The 24,969-nt window shown below is 49.9% G+C and overlaps 1 protein-coding gene and 1 non-coding gene across 3 annotated transcripts in view; one reads left to right on the forward strand and one right to left on the reverse strand.

The window, feature by feature from the left end:
* The window catches only part of DHX35 (DEAH-box helicase 35), a 58,138-nt gene that overhangs the window by 19,960 nt on the left and 13,209 nt on the right, over window positions 1–24,969 (forward strand). For both annotated transcript variants that reach the window (XM_037044060.1, XM_037044061.1), the window contains 11 exons: window positions 1,154–1,213; window positions 7,198–7,310; window positions 8,284–8,380; window positions 9,234–9,392; window positions 11,500–11,710; window positions 14,817–14,941; window positions 18,423–18,477; window positions 21,072–21,167; window positions 21,881–21,975; window positions 22,889–22,966; window positions 24,744–24,873. In XM_037044060.1, coding sequence (XP_036899955.1) covers window positions 1,154–1,213; window positions 7,198–7,310; window positions 8,284–8,380; window positions 9,234–9,392; window positions 11,500–11,710; window positions 14,817–14,941; window positions 18,423–18,477; window positions 21,072–21,167; window positions 21,881–21,975; window positions 22,889–22,966; window positions 24,744–24,873 — 1,219 coding nt within the window. The remainder of the gene's footprint in view (window positions 1–1,153; window positions 1,214–7,197; window positions 7,311–8,283; window positions 8,381–9,233; window positions 9,393–11,499; window positions 11,711–14,816; window positions 14,942–18,422; window positions 18,478–21,071; window positions 21,168–21,880; window positions 21,976–22,888; window positions 22,967–24,743; window positions 24,874–24,969) is intronic.
* Window positions 904–1,033, reverse strand: LOC118986048 (small nucleolar RNA SNORA51). Its single transcript, XR_005066283.1, has one exon. It is a non-coding gene; the product is annotated as a small nucleolar RNA SNORA51 (small nucleolar RNA).

Genomic DNA, 24,969 nt, shown 5'->3' on the forward strand with positions numbered 1-24,969 from the left:
CCTGTATGGTAGCCCTCATCACCTTGGAGTTAAATCGGCTACAGTAGAGTAAAATAAAAAATTCGGTCCGCAGTCACACTGGCGGTGCCGAGTGACCACTGCACGGGACTGGACCTCTGCACATTGGAGAGTCCTTTTGCACAGAGCAGCTGTTCTGGGTCACAGCTGTTGTGAGGCTTAAATAAGACAATGTAGAATTCACAGGATGGCCCCTGGCACAGGGCACCACTAGGCTCAGAGGTACTTCAGTGCAAATTAGAGGAAGGTGCCCCCAGCTCCAGGAGGGGAGGGTGGACTGACTTCTGACGCCCTAGCCTCCTTAGCCGGCATCTCGGTGCAGTGCGTACACTACCTGGCGGTCCTCAGGGACCCTGGACTGGTACGGAACTTTGTGTTTGTGATTTTATCCCTTCGCCAAAGATTTAGACCTCTGATATTTATGAGGATAAATCCTATATTTACCTTCTGAGGAACAGTATGATAACAGGGCTTATTTCACTGAATCTTGGCCAACACCAAACGTTGGTCTTAAAAAATAGATCCTTGCCAGCGTGATAGATGAGACAATAATCTGACTGCTCTTACATATCTTTGCTGTCGTTTATTCGTCACTTCTATTCTTGTTGGTCTCTTCCTTCTGATTACTGTTAATATCTTTGTGACCATTTATTGTTTGTTTGCTTTTAAAGTACTTTTTTATACTTTATATAAATGTGGAGCAAAAGTAGGTTTACAGTTGTTCATATGGAAAATAGTACAATAATTAATAATAATTCAAGAATAAACTGTTTCATGTACTCACAACTGTAAGTCCACTTTCCCCGTCCAGTATATGTAGATTCTGACTGTCCAGAGACCCAGTTTTACTTTAAGTAATTTCAGACTTAAATCCTTTTTTTGGTTCCATGTCCCCCCAGTCACAATACAGGCCAGGCAAAGGGCCTGGGCCGAGGTGTACATGGAAGTAGAATGATAAATCCTATTTTTACCTATGATTTTAATAACTATCACTTGTGGTGAGACTTATTTCATCTGTAAGCTCCCCCTCACTTCCAAAAATACTCCCATTAAATTATTGTCATGAAAATTTCAGATTCCAAATGTCATCCACAAATTTTACAGTGACCGTTGTTTTGTGACGCTCCCCTTTTAGATTCAGAAAAAGCGAGGGGATCTTCGATTGATCGTGGCTTCAGCCACTCTGGACGCGCAGGTGAGAACTCTCCCCTCCCCCCCGCCCCCGGGAGCCCTGGAATCCTTGGCCGTATCTGTGGGAAGTCACCCCTAGCAAGAGCCCATCTGTGGCAGCGTGCCCTGCTGTCCTCACGGGGCCATCGGGTGACCTAGATTCCACGGGATCGGAGGGTACTTCTCGTCAGCCTGGGGTGGAACTTGACCTGTAATTAACTGAGTTCGTAATACCGACCTGTCTTGTTTCCCAACACACTGTGTTTCTCCTCTCACGGGCTGCTGCTTTTTTCCTTTTTTTTTTTTGCTATGAGGCTATATTTCTTGCATTTATTTATGACTGTAGCATTTATATTTAGCATTTATGTACAATTGAGGTTTTCCCTGTACATATAATAATTTCCATGTTATAGTTTTTATGGCTAAAGTTATATTATTCTCTGAACAACTAATATTTTAGTTCAAACAGCAGTTCAGCTCCACAGGTAATTTTGACCTCTTGCTATATGTGTGTATGTGTGTGTGCGTGCATGTATAAAATAAATAGGTGTTTACAGTTTAGCCTGTCCGTGGTACCGAGACGGCCAGGGTGGGAGTTCCTAACTCCAGTTGGCTCCAGGGCGTCCAGCTTTCACAGGAAGGACGTCCAGTTGGGCTTGAAAGATGCACGGGAGTTCGGCAGGTGGGTGGGGAGGGAGGGGCATCGTGAGCCTGCTCAGAGCACAGGGGCGTGAGACCGCGTGTGTGCGAGAGGCTGGGAGTCCAGTGTAAGGGGTGTCTTACCTGTGGGCCCACAGGGGGTGATCTGCCTCTGACTCCACGTTCACTGGTGTTTCTTACACTCCAGCCTCACCCGCCCCTTGCTGTTCCTCAGAAAAACCCAAGCTTGCTTCTGCTCTGGAGGGGAGCCTCTTTCTAGACCATTCTTCCCTTAGGTGTTCTCTTGGCTCCCTCCACTCTCCTTTCATCCCAGCCTTGGTCAGACATGACCTTCTCAGAGAAGCTTTCTCCACCCCTCAGTGTAAAATAGGGCCCCTGTTGCTGTGCATCTTCTTACCTGTTTATGTTTTTCTGGCACTTACCACTACCTAACACCATGCACACTTCCAGGTGCTTGTTTATTGTGTCCCCGTCATGAAAAGTGAGCTCCCCAAAGATGGAGACTTCAATGGTCTCCCTCATTATTTTATCCCTTTGACCTAAAACAGCACCTGGTGCAAAGTAGGTGCTGTGGGCGGAATGAATTTTGATTGACTAGGAAACAGTGGGGGGGTTAAAACAGAAAGGTTGGCCGGAGTCAGGGGATGGAGGCCTTGCAAGCTGACCAGAGGAGGAAGAACGCCATCCGGCAGCCGGTTGGGACCACAGGGCGGGTGTGAGGCACGTGACGTGACCCTCTTTGGGTCCTAGAAAGACCACGTTGGTGCTGTGTTGGAGGGACAGGAGACCTGTGGACATGGTGGTCAGGAGGCCAGCTTTACAGCCCAGCTGAGATATGAAAAAGGACTGCTGGTCCCTGACCCCTGTCCTGTCCGTGCCTTCAGGACCCAAATAACCTGGGGAGAGCGAAGACTCAGTGTGAGTGGTGGCCCCCGTGTGCCCTGACAGCATACTCAGACCTTCCCGTGGGCTGCGGGGTCTGCTGTCTCAAGTCTGCCTGCGATGGCTTTGGGCTCAGAGCTCCGTGGGTGCCCTCTTTGGTGAATTCGCCCCGATGCCCGCTGGAATGGTATTTTGAGGACCATACCAGAGCGCTCCTCCTGGCACCTCCTCTGTGGCTAAGTTGTACAGAACATCTCTCTTTTACCTCTTCTCTTTGTCACCTCCTCCCCTTTAAAGAATCATTTCTAACAGTTTATTGTGTTTGAAAACCATCATGTCCAAGTCTATTCTTAGAATGACTGGGAAGTAATATTTACTGCTCATAATTGCCTTTTATAGTCTTTTGGCATGACAGAGAGATTTTAAAAAGTAGCTCCTTCTAGTTCTGGCTACAGTAGTTGGTATAGACGGACTGCCTGGAAGTAATTTTTAACTGGGCAAGTGGAGTGTGGGAACTTGGCCATGGCGTGGGAATGCTGTGATGCAGGCGTGCGGATCTCAGCTGTGTTCAGCTGTGCCTTTGACGGGCTCCGGCTGGTCACCCCTTCACCCCTTCCTGACCCATGCGGGGGAAGGTGAGGTCTGTGTGGGGGGGGGAGGGGATCTGGGGGAGGGGTGAATCAGTTGTGTGGGAGTGAGGGTGTGGGGTGGGTGAGTGTGGATGCATGTGGGGTGTGGTTTACCAGTTCCCATGTGAGAGTAAGAGAGTGAAGAAGAGGAATGGAATGGGCCATTCCATTCCATTCCAAGAGGTGGGAGGAGGGAGGAGGAGTGGGCGTGGGAGTGGGGAAGGGTGTGGCCCACCTAGCGTGTGATGGAGAGGTTCAGGGATGTCAGAACCTGTCCCTGGACCCCCAGCTGCTGGACCTGTGGGTGACAGACTGACTCCAAGCCCCACTACCTGCAGGGATAGGTGATGCCACCTGCTCTGGACTTGCGCAGGGCCCCAGGTGACTCAGCAGGCAGGTGGAGACCCCAGCGACTGCGGCTTGGAGGCAGAGGCAGGCAGAGTGCGCCGGGGGGCTGGTCCCCGGTTGCCTTCCTCGGTGCAGCTGCTTTGTTAATATGAGTCTAATGAAGCAAGCAGTTACGGAAAATGTGACCAGGTACAATTACGAAGTATTTACTGACCATTGTATCACACGCTGTTGTCTTTTTTTTTTTTTTTCATTTGCTTCTATCCATGTGGCAGAACACAGGTTTGCTGACAACTCCCAGTTTTTTTGTCACAGGTCCAGCTATGTGGGAAGAAACTGGTTTCTCTTTCCAGATTCCTAGGGAAGGAGTTTGGAGTTGGCTGGAGTCAGGTGCTCGCTGGGGACCACTCTGCATGGGCCGAGGCAGACGTGGTGGTCCGCTCAGGGTGGACGTGCGGTAGGCCTGGCTGCTGGGAGCCCACCGCTGTGTGTCGGGGAAGGAAGCTGTGGCGAACGGTGGCGGGGGCAGCCCAGCGCGTCTGCATCACTCACATTCCGTGTCATAGGCTGTCCTCTTCCTTTATGTCATTTTGTGTGTGTTACGTGTCATCGGGCCCTGCCTCTTCCAAACCTTACTCTAACTCTCCTTTTCCAGGTGAACCCATTTCACTATTCGGACCCCTTCATTCTGCCTCAAAATGTTTGCCCTGTTGATACTGTGTTTATTTGCTTTCTAGCCTGCAACTTTCTGTGCGTATTTTATATTTCCAAGTAGAGATAAAAGACAAAGATCTTAATGATTAGGATCTTATGCCCTCTTAGTTAATGCTGAACTTTATGTGTTGAAAGAGCGACACTCCGTGTCAACTCTTTGACACATGTATTCCTGAGCAGCGAAGGGGCAGCCGTCCGCTCCACCAGCACTGCCGAGGCATCAGCTCCCTCCCTGTTCTGCTGGCCTTTTTGGTCCAAAGAGCCCGTCTGTCGAGCCTTCCGAAAAATCCTGCTCTTCCACCCGCAGCTTCCGGAGCCCCTGTCCTCGCTCTGCGGCCTCCCCAGTGGCCTCCCCTCCGACTGCTGTGCTGGCTGCTCCTCCTTCAGGCCGCCCACCTCCTTTGTGCTTGAGGCCATCTTGACCTGTGCGCCTGCGCTCAGCCTGAGCCGCCAGCTGCTGGCTAGTTGCAGAGCATCGAACGAAACTCTTGGACCTGTGACTCCTACCAACCTGTGACTCTCAGCTTCTCCGTGGCAGCCCCTTTCTCAGCGTGGTAGTCATTCAGGCCCAGAACGTCCATTGCTTGGGGGCCTGACCGAGGGAGAAATAACTCCATCCTCCGCAGCGAGCCTGGGCAGTTGCTCACACCCCGATTGCCAGGTCACATCAGTCATGACCTCTGGAATGCTTTGCTTTCCCACCGCCCCGCCCTGCCCCGCCCGAGCGCACACTTTCATTCTCTCCCCTCTGAGCTGGTACAGTACCTTCCTTAATTAGTCTGCTGGCCTCCAGTCTCTTATCACAGCTGCGCTTCTTCAAAGTGGCCCCAGAGCCAGGCATCTGGGGCACGGGTCTGACAGTATGCCCATCCCACTGCTCTGGTCTTTTGGGCCCTCATAAAGTGCCCTGCAGTGTGACATTGGGGCCCCTCTGAAGTGATGACAGTCACTTACTGTGTACTCATCCTAGATTGTACTTCATTGAACTAGACAACAGTCTTGCAACGTAGGTAGCTGTCTGTTCATCTTGTAGACAAGAGGGTAACTTAGAGCTGAGGCTGGTCTGCTCTAGACCCTGGACCCTCCCCTGTAAGGGGCATCTTTACGTCTCGGTCTTCACTCTGCTGTCATCCTGGAGAGGGTGTCTTTTCCCTTCCTGGTTGTCTGTTAAGGCTTAGCCGTGGAGCCTGCCCCTCCGTGCTGCCTTCCCTGAGAGCCGTCACTGACCTGTCATTCTTTCCAGCTGTGACTTGCAGCTCTTTTCAGGTCATTTAGTCATTCTGTCTTGGTGTATGTTATGGTTGGTTCTTTGCACGCCTGCTCCTGGATTATTCACTCTTTCGAGGCATTGGGGGTGTCTCTTCTCACTTGTTTGTGTGTGTGTCCCTTCTAGTGTGCCTGTGTTCCGTACGTGACAGGACACAGGAGGGCTGCAGCCACTCAGAGGGAGTTTTCCCCAAAGGAACGGGGGAGTGGGGCCTGTGGTTCTTCACAGCACAGGGCGGTTCTTTTGCTGGCACGAGGCACTTTTATGTCTGTGCCTACTCTTCCCAAACACAGCTTTGAGGTTAACGTATAGTATCCGGATTTTGCAGTTCAATCCAGTTGACTCTTTTTGAAATGCTCCTCCAAGCCCATTCATTTTGTATTTGATGCCGTGTACCCCTGGGCTTCCAGATTCCTGGGGCAGGCATGGCGTACTTAGTAAAGATCCCGGGGGGAAGTAGAGACAGGACTCGTGGTCACATAGTTAGGCCTGCTAGGAGGGTAAATACTCATGCGAGGCCTCAGGGGAACTGGCTTACAGTTGGGGAACAGGAAGGTTGTTGAGAATCAGACACTGACACACGCCACCTAACGGGATGTCTGTGTCCCCTTGGCCGCTGGCACAGCAGCTTCCCATGCAGCACTCACTGTCCAGCGAGTTTGGTCACTCAGCTGCTCTGTGTGTCTCGGGTCACACCCCCTTAGAGGGGACCTTTGACAGGCTCTTCCTGCCCCTGTGGTGGCTCGAGCTCTCATTGCAGGCCTCCGAGTAGACTGCCTGTCTGGTGTTCAGGCGCGTCGAAGATTATGTGGCCACCTGTTGGAGGAACCGCCAAGAGCCACTTCTCCCAACAGGGCGCCGTGGGGGTGTCAGAGCAGTATCCATGGATGGCCTGCCCCTGCAAAGTGTCGCGCCAGCCCCGGTGGGGCATTTAAACATGGAGAAGACACTGCCCCTGCCGTGAAATAGCTAAAACCCACTGGGGAGGTGGAGTGGATGTGTGTCTGTACCCGCAGGGCCGGGAACATGCCTGCTGGTCACAGAAGTCCAAGTGTCCTTTATCAGTTGGTAGTCTCGTGCCATCGGACCTTTGCTTTTCAGTCAGAACTACGCATCAACCTGCTTCAGCCTCTTTTTAACCTGAATCACACTTTTTGATGCGATTTTTGGTTACATGAAATACAGGGGGTAGGATAAGTAAATAATACCACAGCTACATGGCAACTTAACATGTATCAGTGAGTACAGCTCTGAAATCTGACCTTTATTGTTTTATCAAACCTTGGTAAAGAGCCTGTCGTGGAAACGCGATTCCTCACAATTGCAGTAATAAAAATGATTTTTGATAACTATCTTGCAACCTGTAGTCTTTATTATCTGTCTTCAATTCCCACTGCGCCCCGGGCTCTACCAGTTTGGTATCGTGTTCCTTTTCCCGGAGTTACTATGAACCATTTCTTTTAGAGGAACGAAGAACTGATTTATTCTTTTTTATTTTTATTTTTTCAGAAATTTCGGGATTTCTTTAATCAGAATGAAACCAGTGACCCCACCCGGGATACGTGTGTGACCCTCACAGTGGAAGGGCGGACGTTTCCAGTGGACGTCTTTTATCTACAAAGGTTAGATGATTCCTGTGATTTTGACGATGGTGATTAGGAAGCTAGGCCTGTGTTGTGGAAGGAGCAGCAACCGCGTGTTTCCCGAGGGCCGTGTGCCAGGCCGGTGAGGAGGGGCGTCCTCTGTGTCTCCTGCCATTATTTTGTGTCTTCTGTCACTGGTATGATGTTCTGGAACGTGACTCAGTGTCACTGCCAAAGTTAGTTTAAACTTTTGATACTTTTGAGACTCATAGAAGCTTTTGGTGTGTTTCTGTGAGTCTGCGGTTAGTAGCTCAGAGGGACGAAGCAAAGTGGCAACCAGGTTGGGGGAAGGCGGGGTCAATACTGTTTAGAACTTGGGTTTATAAGACTGTTGTCAGTGGGGGCGGTATTGGCGGTTTGAATCCTCTGGTTCTCTCTTTTGGTTCTCAGCTCTCCACATGCCAGCTGGGAGGCCTGGTTGACATTTTTGGGAGGAGCCCTCTTGGACAGGAAGGGGGTCATCCTAATTCCTATCCTGAGTCACTGGACAGACAAAGACAGTGGCAATAAATCCAGAGAGTTGTGGGCTCAGCTTCTGAGTCATTCTGGTCCAGTAGCAACCCCATTGGCTCTGTCTTCCCCGTGATGTGCTCCCAGTGTGGACAGGGGCTCACGCGGACAAGGCGTGGGGTTTGGCCCTGGGGACAGCCCCGTTTTCGCTGACCAGGCAGCTCTGCATGCTGAGGATAGCACACCGCTATGCGTGGGTCTGTCGTTTTTATTTCTTTACAAATAAAGCAAAAAATCATAGTTGAAATGTGATTTTTGAGTCATTTTTAAGTGCTGTATTTAAAAAAAAGAAGTGGACATTTATTTTATTTATTCATGTACTGATTACTGCTGGGCAGGCCCGTATTAACTTCCATGAGATTCTGCTGTCAGGTTACCAGGGTAGTTGATCTGTAACTAGTATGTATGTTCTAGTGGTGACTTTATCTCATATATCTTTCAGTCCTGTTCCAGATTATATCAAATCCACTGTAGAAACCGTGATGAAAATTCACCAGACGGAGGGAGATGGAGACATACTAGCATTTCTCACTGGCCAGGTAATTCCACTGGACCTGTGTTCTGTAGGGAACAGACTTGTTAAGGCAGCATCAGAATTAATACAGAGGCCTGTTACTTTGCTTAGCCATTTATTTCATGTTTTATTGTATTTTGTGGTTAGTTTACTGCAAAAAGAGAAATTGTTTTGCTTGACGTCATTCATCTACTGACTACGTTGTTACGGAGTCTCTGGCTCCTACCTGTTCTGTCTTCAGAGGGTCAAAGGTACTTTCAGTTTATTAGCTGATTCCAAAGTGTATTACACACTTCGTTCAACGAGCTGTTTTGTGCATTAAAATTGAACATTGCACTGGGTGCATTTTGTGTGTGCATGCTGTTGTTGCATACTTCTTCCCCAGTGACACCTTGACAGCTTGTCCCGAGGGTGCCAAGCGGGCCCATCACTGGAAGGACAGCTGAACAAGCCTGACTACTCACTGAGGGCTGTAACACTGTTCAGAACTACCCTCTGGCTGTGGTCCTTTCCACTGTTAAGTGTTTTCCATGGTCAGTATTTGCCACAACTTGTTCATATGTGTGCAGTGCTTTGTCACAGTGCCCGACAGTTGAGTTGAATAGTCCTTGGTTTTGTTTACTAGGAGCTCTTCTAGTCAGTGCAGACAGAGTAGATTTCTCTAAGTCATCCGACCGCTGCAGATTTTCACCCCGCAGGCACCACTGTTCAGTGGCACTCGGTTGCGTGCCAGCCCAGAGTGAAGTGTGGTCTCACTGGAAGTCCCGAATCCGACCACAGTTCCAATCCTGATCCACACTTTCATTTCCGTCACGTGACGAAGGGGCGGGCCTCAAATTGATTGTGGTTCCTTTGCTTCCTGGTTCGATGTTCTTCAGGAGGAGGTAGAAACCGTCGTGTCCATGCTGATCGAGCAGGCTCGAGCGCTGGGTCGGACGGGGATGAAGAGACACCTCCGGGTTCTCCCTATGTACGCAGGGCTGCCTTCCTTCGAGCAGATGAAAGTCTTTGAAAGGGTGTCACACAGTGTCCGAAAGGTGAGATGAACCCAATGACCAACGGCGTTTGCGACATCTGTAATCATTTTGGTGCCCTTTGCCGTGCCCTGGAAAGATTTTTCTTTTTTGATTGAAATGAAACGGGGTATACAGGCAGGTTTCTTTAAGAATTTTAGTTCCGCGTTTCTGTGCACTAGGTCTAAAAGCCCACAATAAATAATGTGTTGGAAAGGAACCTGCAGAAGCACCCCCCTGACAGTGGTCATCAGAGCAGGTGACTTCTCTGGGCTCTTTCCTGCCACTGATGTTTTCCCATGGCACAGTGCTACCTTGGTGGGTTGTGATTAATTGGGAACAATTAAATCTGTTACCGTAAGTGTTTCCTAAACCATTTCTTTGAAGCATCGTTTTGCCTGTAGAGCCAAGTTTAAGTCAATTAATTTAAGGTGTGGCATTGAAGTTGGGGTGTGGAAGGGTGTGGTGGGAAGCATTGGTTTGAAGCAACCAGCAGGCAGCCAATCTGCTTCCCGCTCACCTTCCCCCTGGGCCTTACTCCCCGTTTCCTTCCACTGGGTGAGGGAGGCCCAGAACTGGCCTGAAGTTGGCTTATAGGAGCTATTCATCAGCAAGTGGCAGAGAGCACAGTAGCTGAGGGATGGTCGGATGCTGCACTCCCAGTTCGGACCACTTGGAAGAGGGCGCTCTCAGCCGCCTGGCCACTGGGATGGAGCAACCTGAGTCCCAGCGAAACCTGAGCTGTGGCCAGCCAGGCAGGAGGCCTGGGTTCTGTGCCTGAGTTACTCAGCCTCAAGTTCAGGTGTTCTCAGCCCTAAAACGTAAATAATAAGGCCTTTTAGATGGATGATTTTATAGCACAGAATCTTACATGTCTACACATAAAAATGGTAGTAAGATTTTTATGAAAGGATCAATGAAAAGGTGCCTTTAAAAAGCTCTAAGTGCCATCTGTTCATGCCCCCGCTGCTTCAAATCCTCCGGGGGGCAGCCCTGGTGCACTGGGAATAAACTACAGACACCTCGCAGGGGCCCAGAGGCTGTGCATGGCCGTTCTCCGCCTCCCTCCGACCTCGTCTGCACTTACTCTGGGTTCTGTTTCTCCTTTCTTTCTCCTGTTTCTCCTGCCTGGATCTCTGTAGGCCTGACTGCCTCTCATTACTCAGGTCTCAGCTCAAAGTCAGCTTTTAGGCCGCTTTCTGTGGTCATCCAATCTAATAAAGTATGCCCCATTATTATAATGTATAATAAATACTTAAGTACTGTGTAATGTTATATTCTTAGTCTGTTGTGTTTTCCTCATGGTATTTGTCACTCTCTGACATTACCTGCATGTTTATATTCATTACTTATTCACCCAAACACTCACCTGGACTCTGGGAGAGCAGGGGTCTTCTCTTCTTGCTCATTGTACGTCCCCAGCACCGTGAACAGTGCCTGGCAGAGCATGGACCCTCAGAAATAGCTAGAATGTGAGTGAATAAATGAATATAAGAGCACAGGGCTGTGATTTACTGCACTTGTACAAAAGGCAAAAACTAACATTTGTTGAGTATTTACTACAGGTCAAGTACCAGGTCCTAAACGCTTTATGTGTATTTCATACTGAACTCCCCCCAACCCTGGGAGCCGGGTAGATGTTATATTGATGAGGAAGCATGCTTAGGAGGTCAGTTAATGTGTCCAAATGCCCAGGGTCTGGGAGAATTCAAACCCGGGGCATCCTGACTCTAACATTCACGTTCTTTTCAGTGTACCGCACTGCCTCTTAGAGGTTCTACCATGTCAGAAATATCTTTCCATCTCTTAGGATTTTTTAATAGTTTATTAAAAGTGAAAAAAATAGCCCTGGCTGGTGTAGCTCAGTGGATTGAGCATGCGCTATGAACCAAAGGGTCGTGGTTCGATTCCCAGTCAGGGCACATGCCTGGGTTGCGGGCCAGGTCCCCAGTGGAGGTTATGTGAGAGGCAACCACACATTGATGTTTCTCTCCCTCTCTTTCTCCTTTCCTTCCCCTCTCTCTAAAAATAAATCTGAAAAAAGAAATAAAATATTTTAAAAAATAAAATAAAAAAGTGAAAAAAAACCAAATAACTTTTTGTGTTCCTCTTCTTTTGGTGGGGAACCTAGGTGATAGTGGCCACCAATGTGGCAGAAACCTCCATCACAGTCAGCGGGGTTGTGTATGTGATCGACTGTGGCTTCGTGAAACTCCGGGCCTACAACCCCAGGACAGCCATTGAGTGCTTGGTGGTGGTCCCAGTGTCCCAGGCATCGGCCAACCAGCGAGCAGGACGTGCTGGCCGCAACCGCTCAGGAAAGTGCTATCGCCTTTATACAGGTTAGTGTGGCTTTCATGAAGGGCGTCTGGTTTTCTCAGCCAGCCTGGGTGCTGGGGAATGTTACGTTTACCCCCCATGTGCCGGGCTTCACAGCAGATCCGGACCTGCTCACGTGTCCCTCTGTAACCTGGCCCCCCCCCCTTCCTCACCCTAAACGTAGCGCTTCCTTGCTGTTGCTCCCTATTGGCCAAAGCTAGCCCATAAGTCACCAGTTATTTGCCACCCCTGTTCTAACCCACTGTTTGGGCTTAGGCCTCTCTTTAGCCATGTGACCCTGTAGCTTAGGTCGTGTGTCTCAGATCCTGTCTCCTTTACCTTCCCCTTCACTTGATGTGCTGCTTTCTTGCTCTGGGATCCTTGAATTCAGTGGGGCCCCACATTGGGCTCTGTCTTCACCTCTGGTCAGAGCATCTTTGCAGGGCTAAAATGGCAAGGTCTGTCCTGAGAGGCACTGATAGAAAGCAAATAGTTGCTCACTCCTGCTCTGTGCTGTGCACCCTGCTAGGTTCTGAAGGAGCAGGATAAGTAGCATCAGTTCTGTCTTGGCCCTTAAGGAGCCCCCTCTCCAGGTGGAAGACAGCCTTCCCGACAGATAGGGATGTCCGGGGTTGCTCTTGCTGTGTGCTTGTGTGAGGGATGGCACTGGGGTTTCTCTCCACTATCCAGGCTTCCTTTTCACATTGTTTTAAATCCCCTCTGTCCAATTGCCAGGTGCAGTCACTCACCAGATCTGGGGGTTTTATTTTTATGATTTATCTCTTTCCTTCTGGTTACCATTGCCCTTGTGCAGTCCTTGACATCATCCTTTCTTTTGGCAAATGTTTGCCGAGCACCTGCTGCGCGCCAGGTGCAGTGCCAGGGTTTTGAGCTCCAGGGTGAGGTGAGACATGGCCTTTGGCTGCACGTGGTCACTGACAGCCTGTGGATGGAGGCAGACCCACACACAGGTGGGCATGTTGTGGTGTGATAGGGTCGCCGTAAAGAAGCGAGCCTTGGAAGCATCGGGGAGTTGCCTGTTGGGGAGGGCTTCGCAGTCCAGTGTTTGGGCCTGATCTTACTGGTGGCCCAACAGTGTCCAGGAAGGTTGGCAGTGGAGATTAGGCTCAGCCCACCAGGCAGAGGTATGTAGCTGGGGAGGGGAAGGGTGAAAGGGGTAAGGGGGGTTCATGGGAAGGAGGCAGAACCTGAGGCCAGAGATGCAGGGGTCCTTTACCACTGAAGGTGCTGAGAAGGAGTGATTAGAGTGGAAAGGGGAAAACCGAGGTAGTGAAGAGGCACCCTGAAACTCAGGGGAAGAGAAAGTTCCACCGAAAGAGAAATTTTTAGTGGAGATGTGGTTGGGAGGGCCCGTCGACAGTAAGGGCACGTTTAGATCCAGCCCCTCGGCGTTCTGGGCCAACCAGTTTCTGGATGAACTTCCAGCAGGCGCAGCTCTGAGCCCGGTGCTCCCTCTCTGGAGGTTCCCAGAACCTCCCCGCTCTTTCCCGCTAATCTTCCTCTGCTCGCCGCCTCCTCCTCCCCCGCACTGCCTCACAGCTGGAGCACATTCTTCCTGGACATACCTGCTGCGTTCCCACACCCGCCTTCATGCCTCCGGTGCCATCCCTGAGCTGTTTCCTCTGCCCAGCATGATCTCCTTATTGTTCAAGCCCTCTCTCAAGTGGCACCTCCCAAATGAAGCAACCGAAGGGGCCTCCCGATGGCTAGGCTCCTTCCTTCCCTCCGTGTCACTTTCCCTTTGGGTGGACCACGCATTGGGATCTGGTCTCAGAGGTCACTGTTCCTGGTCTTGTCCCAGCCCCTTCACATCACTGAGGCTCCTCAAAGCCATTGGCTTGTGGTGCCTGCAGCTCGTGGCCCAGTGGTTTGCACACCCGAGTCCTCAGTGGGGTCCGGTGAGTGTCACTGAGCTCTTAGGAAGCACTTAGTTCTGTGAGTGTCTTTGCAGTGGGGTTGTCCTCTTGCCCGGCAGCTTCGCTTCTCCCTTGGTCAGCACTGTACTTGGGAAATGTGGCTCTGCTCCCAAAAAACTACTCCTCAAATGCTCTTGAAAGGCAGCGGACGGCAGTATCCCATTTGGAACTTCCTGCTGTTGCCTGGTGTCCAGAGTCTCCCAGTTAGACCCATGCATTTGGTGATTTGTATCCCACTCCACGGAATGCTGGCCGTCTGCTTTCGCAGAGAAGACCTTTCACGGCTCTTCAGTGACAGTGCCGTCTGGTTTGCCTCGTCTCTAGTTCGCTGCAGCTCTGTGATCGAAGTGAAAGTGGGGCCAGCTTGTGTGAAGGTGTGCACTGTTAAAACGTGACTGGCGTGGAGGCTTTTGTGGGTGGAGCATTCTCTACATGACCCACAGGCTTTCTGAATATGTACAAGATGGATTTACTCTCTTCCTCCTTTTTCCCCACCCATTTTGCCTTGATTTTATAAGAAGACCGCCCCCCCCAAAGTCTCTCTTCCTCCCGCACCTTTCTCCTGCCACTCCCGTTTTGGCATGTCTGTGCCTTGTGTTTTTTTTCACTGTGAGAAGTCACCTTCGTCCCCAGAGGTGCACGTCAGCATTCACGGTCGCTTTGGGACGGCCTTTGGGCTCCGAGTGTGGCACGTATGCTCAGCTCATCGCCTTTCCAAGTTGGATTTGGACACGTTCTGCTCTTTATAAGACTTGGTCGTCTGTTATATTCTGGTTACTATTTTGGTAATTTATTTTGAAATTGTTTTTTGCTTATATGTATTGTATTTGCCTTTTGGACCTACTTTATCCCGAGCAGAGGTCATGGCAACTGGACACCAATAGTGATTCAGCAAATACTTCTTGCTCTGATTTCCAATTTTGCTGATAAAAAAACGCATTAAAAAAGCATCTTAAAATAAAAGGACAAACTTTCATAAAGACATATTGTTTATAAAGGTGTAAATCGCTAAAGTGTTTTCAAGTGGAATGGTGTTTCTTAACCTTGACACAGCTTTCTGTCACGTCACCGTGTACATCTGACCCTGGGGTCCTGGAGCCTCTTGTTAGAGAAGGAGACGCGTCCTTCTGTCAGAATGATCACATTGGATTGTGACGTTTGATCCCAGGCAGTTCTGATTTCCTGTTCTCAGAGGAAGCCTTTGACAAGCTGGCCGAGTCCACTGTTCCTGAGATGCAGCGGAGCAACCTGGCACCCGTCATCCTGCAGCTGAAAGCGCTGGGAATCGACAACGTCCTCAGGTTCCACTTCATGTCCGTAAGTGGAGGCCGCGGTGCTCCCCGCGAGTGGCAGGACATCGTTGTGGAACGTGTCACCTTGCTTTTTTGCTTTCTTTTCCGCTTAGCTCCTACGTGTGTGTCTGCTGTGTACCAGGTGCTGTGCAGGGTGTGGGGGGGGCTGGAGCCGGATTAGGTCGACACAGTTCTGGTTCCCGCCGGCTGGGCAGGGAGACGAGTATCGGGTAATGACAGGGGCTGGGGTAGACTGGCAGGGCCCCAGCCCAGTTCGTTGTGCCACAGGTGAGATATGAAACTCGTGTGGGATTTCACCAGGTCGGGGTGGGGGAGGGGAGGTCCAGGACGGTGAGCACGTTTGCAGGCCTGCAGGAGAGAACATCACACAGGAGAGAACGAGAGGCTTTGGGGGCGCTGCGGGGAAGGTTCCTGTGGCGGGTTGCGCTTCTGCTTACTGCCTAGGGCAGGTTTCCAGGTGCGAAGTCACTGGGCCGAGGGCCGTGGTCGCTTTGTAGGTCCTTGGCACGTGGCCAGGTTGCGTGACAGGTATGAGCTCCAGCAGTGGGGGAGGGCCCCATGCACTGTGCCCCGGCCACGCCATGTTATTTTCGTGTAGAGCTTTGCTAATGCGGTTGATGGTGGGAGGGAGAAAGGAAGGTAGGAAAAATACCGTCCATACCTTATTGTTTTGATTTCTCATAAGTTTTTAAAAAATATTTAGTGTCCACTTTATACTTTTGCGTTCTTAAGCCATTTATCTGTCAAGATTGGTGTTTGTTAGTGATTTTCAAGGGTCCTTTGACTATGGAAGACATTAATCTTTGTCTGTAGTATTTCTTGCAAATAGTTTTTCTGGGTATGTGTATTTGACTGTTTTTAAATCTGCTCTTATTTTTTAATGGGCAGGCATCCTAAACAGTTCCACAGTCAAGTCTTTCGTCTTTGCCTCAGTGGCTTGTTAGGCTTGTGCTTATGAAGCACTTCTGTGTATCTAGGTCAGTCAGTTAATAAATACTCATTTTTTTTCTTCTTGAATTTGCATGGTTTGAAGACTTGCATTTTAACTTTGTTCTATCCCAGCTGTAGTGGCGAATGATACGGTGGGTCTGGTTCTTGGATAATCAAGTCCCTAATGTCACGGTAAACTAGGCAAGTGAAGGAGTGGAGAGGTAGCACCCCCCCCCCAAAGCAAACTATTGTGGGTCTTTGTAAGTGTGGAGAAAATATATCCTTCGTTTATTGATATGTAAGACCAGAAATTGTAAAGAAAAGATGAACAGTAAATGCACATTAAAAACATACGAAAAACCCCTGATCTGGGGTCGGGGGTGGGATTTAAGGGAAAACACACAGTGGCAGCAGTGACGGATCAGCATCTCAGTGACTGAAGAGTTTGCAGACATGAGTTGGAGTAAACCTCGTAACCACAGAAGGAAAAGCTGTAGGAAAGGAAATGTCACGCGTGGTTGGCTTTTCTAGAAGAGAGAGAAGTACGAATTGAATCAGCTTTAAAGCGCCACTGTAATTAAATCAGCTAACACAAAGAGAAACGATGAAATCCAGGGCCAGCCAGTTTGGGAAGCTGGTTTCATACTCTGTGTCAGTCCTCACGGAGGCCTTCCTGATACCATTTGGTGAGCCGTAGACGTGCCTGGTGTTTCTTCTCAGGGAAATTCCTCCCGAAAAAGTAATTCACAAGAAGACAAAAAATGTCCATGTGATAATGTTTATAGCATCACTGTTTAGTAGAGTAAAAAATACAAAAAGCTAAAACCATGAACATTGGACAACTAAAAAGTGAGGAGAATACACACAAAGTTATCTTTATGTAGTCCCTTCTGGTTATTTCCCCCTGAAATGGTGTGTTTTTCACAATTGAAATCACAGGGTACATGCAGTTTTATATATTTTGCAGTGCTGATTATAGTAGCAAAGAACGGAAAACAATTCATTTGCCCAGTGGTAAGAAGATTGCTTGTTTTATAGAACAAGTATGACCACGTTGGGAGGTTAGCCAGCTATCCCAAGCAATCACTGAAGCTCCTGTGGTCACAAGAAACAGTGGAAACAGAAAACCGTACAGTGAGGAAAATTAGCTAAACTTCTACACACCCGGTCCTGGACTCCACTGGGTTAAACAGCGTTTGCCTGTGATCCCAAGTCAGATGGGGCCCTAGAGAACTTCTGGTGGCTGCAGTGGGTGTGTGTTTGGGTGAAAACACCAAGGCTTTGATTTGTGGGGTCGGGGCAGAGGTTTTGTTTTGTTGATTGATGATAAGTTCAAAGAGCAGAATTAATGGGGGACCTGGTGATCGAGTGGAAAGAGGGTAAAGCATTGGAAGGAGTTGGAGACTCCGTGAATCGTGTCTGTGAGTGTTCAGAGCCGAGCGTGGTGCTTTGCTGTTCCTGCTGTCATGGCTCCCGTGACCTCAGGGTGAAAGGCCCCCAGAGGGGTCACGTTCCTCCATGTAGCTGCTGTGCATTTTGCCCCTTTTGTAAAGTCGGGTGTCGGAGGCACTGAGGAACAGCTAGTGAACCGATTCCATGGTTTAGTCAACTGTGGTTTGACGAACACCCTCTGTGTAGTGAATTACGTCTCTGTGTGTGGGGGGGGTGGGTCATCACAGCTGTTAAAAGTACAGCTTGGCTCCTTGGCCATCAGTGGGTGGGGTAGAGTGAAAAAATGAGGGCTGAGTTCAGGTTCTGGCTTTGCCACGAGCCACTTACCTGGCTGTGTTCAATGTCTTTTATTTATTGTTATTCACCGTCTTCATCTGTAGCGTTGAACTGAAACAGTGTGGCACTTAAAATGTTTGTTGTGTGAATGCATTTAGGAAAAAAAGCCACACAGTTTGAAAAGTACTACAATTTTATTATCTGGCTTACTATAAATAAAATAATTGAGCGGAAAATAGTAATGGTGCTTGGCAGTTAGTAGATGCTCTGTAAAGATTTATGGAAGGAAAGAAGGAGAGAAGGATGTAGAGAATCAGACTGAAAGTCCCAATATCAGCTTTGCTTAACGTCAGATTACCTAGCATTCTCTGTTATTTTCAGGAGTTCACATTCCCCCATATATCAGTCACCCACCCCTTGGTAGGCAAGGCTTGGAGCAGGGCTGTGGCTGGTGCAAAGATCCGCCCCCGGCCAGTATTCCAGTGTAGTAGAAGGTTGAGACTATGCAGTAGGAATTAGAACCATGTGATGAGAGTTTAGGGAAAGCAAGGAAGTAGTTCAGGGTGGTCCACTGCTCATGGAGGGAAGCATGAGGGGGGGCTTCCAAGGGAAGTGTTCAATCAAGCTGAGAGTAGGGGCCAGGCAGCACTCAGGACGCCGAGAAGGAGAGGAAGGACATTTCCAGGGGCGCCAGCATCGGGAACAGGAGCCTGGAGGTTGGGAAGTCTGGGGCATGTGGAGGGGAGAGTGCATTTAAGCAGGAAGTAGTCACATTGTTACCTGTCCCCAGAAGAAATTAATTTAGGAGGATTTTTATGTTTTTACAGCCCCCTCCAGCACAGTCGATGGTTCAAGCGTTGGAGTTGCTCTATGCCCTGGGAGGTATGCCTTTCTCTTATTTTGCATTCTCTGGTCTCTTTACTGATATGTGATGTTAGTTAGGTCATACTCACTTGAGGGCTCTTAGTGTCTTCAGGAATGGAACTGGTTCCCCCCAATAACAGTAGGTGAAGTTTACTCATGAATTCGTAAAGCACGTCAGGACATCGAAAGTATTAATAACCATCACCAGAGCCACCCTCCTAAAGACATCCGGAAGATTCTCTCCCAGTACTTCAGACGTTACCCGTCCAGGCCTTTTTCTCTGTCCCTCCATCCCGTCCAGAAATTGGTGGCTCGGTGCTCTCTCACTTGCCGTCACTTCGTTCCCGGAGCTCCCTCCGGAGAATTGGGCGGACGCCGTGTGTGGCGTTTGTGGGGCGAGGCAATAGATGTTACGGAGGAATCTGCGGTGCCGTCCGAGAAATGTGGTTATCTCCCTTCCGATAGAGAACTTGTTGCCTAAATTCACCCCCTTAAGAAGTACATGTATTTTCTGTGAATAGTGTGCCCTATGTGAATACAATATTCTTTTTGGTTTTAGGTTTTAGGGGAGGTTTTGTCTTTGGAGGTTTTATTGTTTTGTTTTGTTTTTTTGCTTTTAACATATTTATTGAGGTATAACTCACCCATTTAAAAACAATGGAATGTACAATTCCATGTTTTTAGTATATTCACAGGGTTGTGCAACCATCACCACATGCTTTGAGTATTTAGAACATTTTTATCACCAGTGTCCATCAGCACGCACCCCTCTTCCCCCTCCCCTCCTCCTCCTGGCCCGTAGGTCTGCGGCTTCTGGACATTTCACACAGATGGAACCGTACAGCATGTGATCTTTAGGAATGGGCTTCTTTCATTTAGCATGGAGTTTTCAATTTCACCTGTGTTGTACCACATGTTAATACTTCATTTCTTTTTAGTGCTGAGTAAAAACTTATTGTACGGATATGCCGCGTATTACTCTTACCCGTCTGTGAGTTGATGGCCTTGGGGTTGGTTTCCTCATTTCGGCTGATGTCCGTGATGCTACAGTGAACATTCGTGTGCAGGGTTTTGGTGGACGTTCCCACCAGCAGCTCTGTAGCCCGTTTTTAATTTGGGGGTGTTGTCCTTTATTATTGAGCTGGAGGAGTTCTTTATATATTGTGTGTACATGTTTCTCTTCGGGTCTGTGATTTGTAAATATTTCTCCCGTTCTGTGGGTTGGCTTTTCATTTTTCCAATGGTATCATTTGCCATACGGAAGTTTTAAGTAGTTCAGTTTATCTGTTTTTAAGAAACCATTGCCTGTCTCCCAAGCATGAGGATTTTATCCCTACATTTTCTTTGAAGAGTTTTGATAGTTTCGGCTGTTGCATTAATAGGTTTATGATCCCTTTTGAGTTAAATTTTTTTGTCTGGGGTGAGGTAGGAGCCCATCTTTGCTCGTTATATTCGTGATGCCTCCCTGCGAAGGAACAGCCAGCTACTGATTTCAGCACCTGCCCTCCCCCCTCCACCCTGTGTGTCTGCCCAGAGTCAGCCTGTGTGGGAGCAGGCCCCCACCTCCTGTTTCGAGAGTTTAACAGGAACTTGAAAGCAGGGCTTCCTGGGATGTTCTATAATGCCGATGGGACAGTGTTGGCTGCATAGAAGTTTTTTATTAAGACTTACTTTCCTTCAGTCAGAAGGACATTTAGAATATTTTCTGTTTCGTCACTTCCCTAAATTAGCTGGAGGAGGTGCAGGCACACACCCAAGTTGGTTTAGTTTCAAGCTGAACTCTCACATTTAAAGAGATGGTTATATGGGAACAGCAGAGAAGTGACCTTTTCTGTCTCACTCTGAGCTCAGAAGCAGTTGTTCTGATGCCACATCTTGGGACGAGTCTGCACCGCAGTCAAAATGACCATCTGCATCGCGAGAGTGCAGTTTCTAGATGGCGGCGGCAGTGAAGAGGCGAGGAGGGTGTGGGGAATTGAAGGAGTGAGCCCAGCCCAGTGGACTCCCCAGGGGCAGTTGGTGCTGGCACCTGAGAGAGACCTAGATTCACAGGCACAGCCTTGTAGTTGCTCACACGATAAGAGAAGAACCGGGCACGTGGGCTGTCGTCCTGGAACAACTAACACAGGGCAGGGAAGAAGATCCAGAGGCGGCAGAGGGAGCAGCGGAGAGAGGGGCCCTGGGAAGCGGGTTCCCACGGAGCTGCAGAGGCGAAGGTTGCCGGAGACCCTCCGGAGGTGTCCTTTGTGTTCACACCGTGCGGGTGTCGTGTGGGTGTCGGGCCCTTGGGAAGGCAGCCTGTGGGGAGTAGTGAGGCTGCTGCGGGTGGGGAGGGTGTGGAGCAAGAGGAGGCCCAGGACTGTTTCCTTATAATTAAATTCTTGAATAGAAGCTGTTAGAGGTATCCGTTTTTAAAATTAAACATTCACGAGCTTGCAGGAGGTCTTTTCTTTTTTTAACACAATGGTTCTCTGGTGTCAGAGCAAGTTTGGTGGAGCGTGACTCATCTTTTGATGCCTTTTCCAGCATTCGTCATCTCCTGTTCTCCCAACGACTGGACGTCCTTCGACACGGAGGTACACGCCTTCCAACCGTTCTTGTTCTTTTGGCAGGTCTGGACAAAGACTGCCGCCTGACAGAGCCGCTTGGCATGAGGATAGCGGAGTTTCCTCTGAATCCCATGTTTGCAAAAATGCTGCTTGAGTCAGGTGGGTGGAGGTGGCGTTCTCACTGATTTTGTTTTGACCATCAGGGAGCTATTTCCCTGCATTCTCTGCGCCCTGGGGAAGGGCATACAGGATACCGGGTCCGGCACAAACAACGCCCCTGTGGTGATCGGTGCCCGGTCTGTGATTAAGCCTGTAATTCTGTAACATAACACTGTCCCAGTCAAGCACACCATGTGACATTTTAGGTGAAAGTCCCAATTGCCGTCCCTCTCATGCAAGACACTCACATACCCTGCCAGCCACACTCAGCGGCGCTGCTCCTGCCGGAGGCTGTGTTCAGGGCCGTGAAGGACCTCTCGCCGAAAGCTCTCGGGTTCGGGTCACGTGCCAACTTGTGGTTCCACGTCAGTCGTCGTGAATTCAGTCAAGACTTCTGTTTGTTTCTCTGGGCCTCGCACCGACACTTTCAGATTTTCTTTTTAAACAGGGATGTTTTTGTTACTGTGGTAAAAAATATATTACAGAGTTTATCATTTTAACAGTGCAGTTCTGGGGGCATTTTGTACATGCACTTTTTTGTTGTGCCATCCTTACCATTCATCTTCTGGACTTTTTCGTCTTTCCGGACTGACACTGTATTCAGGTGTATCATCTTCGTGTGCAGCACGGTACCAGGAAAACGCCAGAAAGTGTCTTTCGCTTCTCACGGATGCCTTGCGTGTTTGAACTCAGACACACTTTCTGTTGTACAGGGAATTTTGGCTGTTCTCAGGAAATCCTCAGCATCGCAGCCATGATGCAGATCCAGAATGTCTTCGTGGTCCCCTCGCACCAGAAGTCTCAGGCAGTAAGTCCCCTTCTCGCGGAGCTGTTCCCTCCAGGCCCTTCGCCCTGGGCCGACCTCCGAGCCACGCAAACACCTGCCTGTGCGCGAGGCTCGCTGTACGAGTGGCACGCGCTCCCTGTGCTTCCTTGCTGCCGAGAACCGGGAGGCAGATGCTGTTACGATCTGTTTCAGAGGTGGGGGCACAGGATGGTTAGGTGGCTGCGCAGCCGTGGTGGAGTTGCCTTTCACAGTCCGGAGTCCCAAATCCTAACTGCTGTCCCACCGACTTTCCCAAAAGGGAGTCATCCTTTAGGTGGCTCTGGGGGCAGCTGAGTGGGCACGTTAGTGACTAAGGAGTCAGGGCCTGGGCCCAACAGGCTGACCCTGGCCATGTGGGCATCAAGCCGGGGGGTGACCAGGCCCTGCCTGAGCCCAGGCGTCCATGACGATAGGAGGAGTGAATGCTGGAAAGATGGTGAAGGAAAAGTTAGGGTGCTGACGGGCACCAGAGGGAGGCCTCCTGATGGGGCAGGTCAGGGACGGGTTCCAGGCACCAGACAGGCTGTCTCCCTGAGCTTCCGTTTTGGGGGCACGGGAGGAGTTCCGGAAGAGACAGTGACGGGAGAGGGGAGGAGAGGTGAGAACACCAGCATGTATCTAACAGCTGAGCCGGGCACTGTGTCCTGGGGCATCCGAATCCCACAGTGATCCTGACAGCCAGCCTGACCCCCCAGTCTTACACATAAGGACGCGGAGGCTGAGCAAGAGGAAGTGCCCAGTCCGAGGTCTTTCGGGAAACGGTGGAGCTAGAACCGTGCAAACCAGTCGTCCCGGCTCCACGAGCCGGTTCCACGGGCCGTTTGTTGGGTAACGTTACCTCCCAGGACGAGAGGCTCACTGGGTCGGCTTCCAGATGTTGCTTGTTTCTTTCCAGATTCGAGTGCACCGAAAATTCGCCGTGGAGGAAGGCGATCATCTCACTATGCTCAACGTGTATGAAGCGTTTATCAAGGTAAGCACAGCTGCCGCCCGAAAGGTCCCCTCTTCACACCCGTCCACCCTGGGAGCCAGGCTTCCAGAAGTTCAGTGCATAGAGGAACGGCCGAGACACCTCTTTGAGGTGTCTATTAGATTATTGCCAACATTCCTTTTTATTTTTCTAAAGATCTTGTTTATTTAATTTTAAAGAATGGGGAAGGGAGGGAGAGAAACAGTCATTGGTTGCCTCTCACAAGCCCCCAGCCTGGGTCCTTGTGAGAGGACCCACAACCCAGGCATGTGTCCTGACTGGGAATTGAACCAGCGACCTTTTGGTTTGTGGGATGATGCCCAGCCCACTGAGCCACACCAGTCAGGGTATTGCCAGTACTTCTAGTCCGTGGGTTGGCCTCTGCCTGAAGTTGTGCAGGTTTGCCTGGAAGAACACAGGAATTGTTTCTTGCTTCTTCCTGCCCAGAGACGTGGTACCGGCAGCGGGCTCCTGGCTCGGCCCCCCCTGGCCCCTCCCCTCACTCTGTCTCACCCACCCAGTGTTGCTGGGCAGTGCTGTCCGACATTTGAGTAGGAAGTTCTGTTACATTTTCTGCAGACACACGAGGCTGAGGGTAACTTGTAGGCTTTAGTTCACGGTTCAGAGCTGTCCTGTGAGTTCGAGACCTCACACAGCAGCCGGTCCGCCGGCCGAGGACTAGCTGTGAGGATCCATATGTATTCACGTGCCTGCCTGCAGTTAACCTCGGGGATGTTACTTTGTAGTGAGTGTTCTTCATACTTGGTAAAACTGAGAGTGAATAATAGAGCTTCAAGTTCTCACTAAAAATGGCTAACGAGAGATCTGAAGATGATGCAGAGCAATGAAAACAGAGATCTCTGTAAGGAAAGGCCGTGAGAGGGGGAGATGAGAGACTTCAGATTTTCAGTATCTTGTATTCCTTTTTTAAGTACTGTGTTAGAAGAGGAGAAAGACTTTTTGTTTTGTCAGATCTGAGTGGGTCTGTTTCAGTCAGTGAACAGTCTTCAGGAAAACCCCACCTCTTACTGGGAGTGTTAATGATGGATGAGGTCGGTGGGAATTGGCCCGCGTGTGCAGGGTATCGCCTCCAGCCCAGACACGCCCCCTCCCCGCCCGTGGACTGCAGGCGCGGGCCTCACTGCTCCGTCTGCGGTTGCCTTCTGGGAAGGTCCTCTGGGACTTATGTTTTCTCGTTGAAGACGCTTGCCTGCCTGGCTTAGACTAGTTTCCAAGGTACCTTCCCACAGCAGTACATAATCTAAGACATAATGATCATACTTAAGAATCTAGAACAAAATGAAGACTTGTTGACAGAATCATAGTTTGGGGCTAAATAATAGTAATTTGGAAATTATTTCTAAATTGTCAAGTGTCATATTGTTGCCTGTAGTCGAATGAAGTGATGAACTCAAGCTTGCCAAGGAAGGAAGGTTTATTTACAAAGAAGCACAGGGAAGTGATTCTGTTTGGGAGTGTGCCAGTCACTAGGGAGGCACTTAAGGTTGTCATTAAGATTGACAGCTCTGCTTGTCCTTGAACTCTCATTTGCCCCTAAGGCAGAGGCTGAGGTCAAAGAGCGGCCAGCGGGTGAGCACATGGGCACCTCTCCCAGCATGTTAGAGAGCCAGGTGGGCCAAAAGGGGCCCCTCGCCCTCTGGAGCGCGAGCCCCCTGGCCTCCGAGTCGGCAAGCGCAGGGACTGCACGGTGGTGGTGCAGTCAGGCACCTCTCCGTGCTCTTCTCACGCTCCTGCCCGGTTCTCCCCTCCCCCCCCGCAGCACAGCAAGAACTCGCAGTGGTGTCAGGAGCATTTCCTCAATTACAAGGGGCTGGTCAGAGCTGCCACCGTACGGGAGCAACTGAAGAAGCTCCTCGTCAAGTTCCAGGTGCCCAAGAGATCGAGTGAAGGTGAGAGTCAGCGGCTGCTGCTGATGGCGTCCCTCGTCTGCTCTGTGCGGTCGCTGGCGTGCGATGCGAGGCGGAGAGCGGTGTCCTTTGTACCCG

The sequence above is a fragment of the Sturnira hondurensis genome, unplaced genomic scaffold (assembly GCF_014824575.4).
Source record: "Sturnira hondurensis isolate 20B ecotype Veracruz unplaced genomic scaffold, ASM1482457v3 Scaffold0004136, whole genome shotgun sequence".
In the NCBI taxonomy this organism is placed as follows: domain Eukaryota; kingdom Metazoa; phylum Chordata; class Mammalia; order Chiroptera; family Phyllostomidae; genus Sturnira; species Sturnira hondurensis.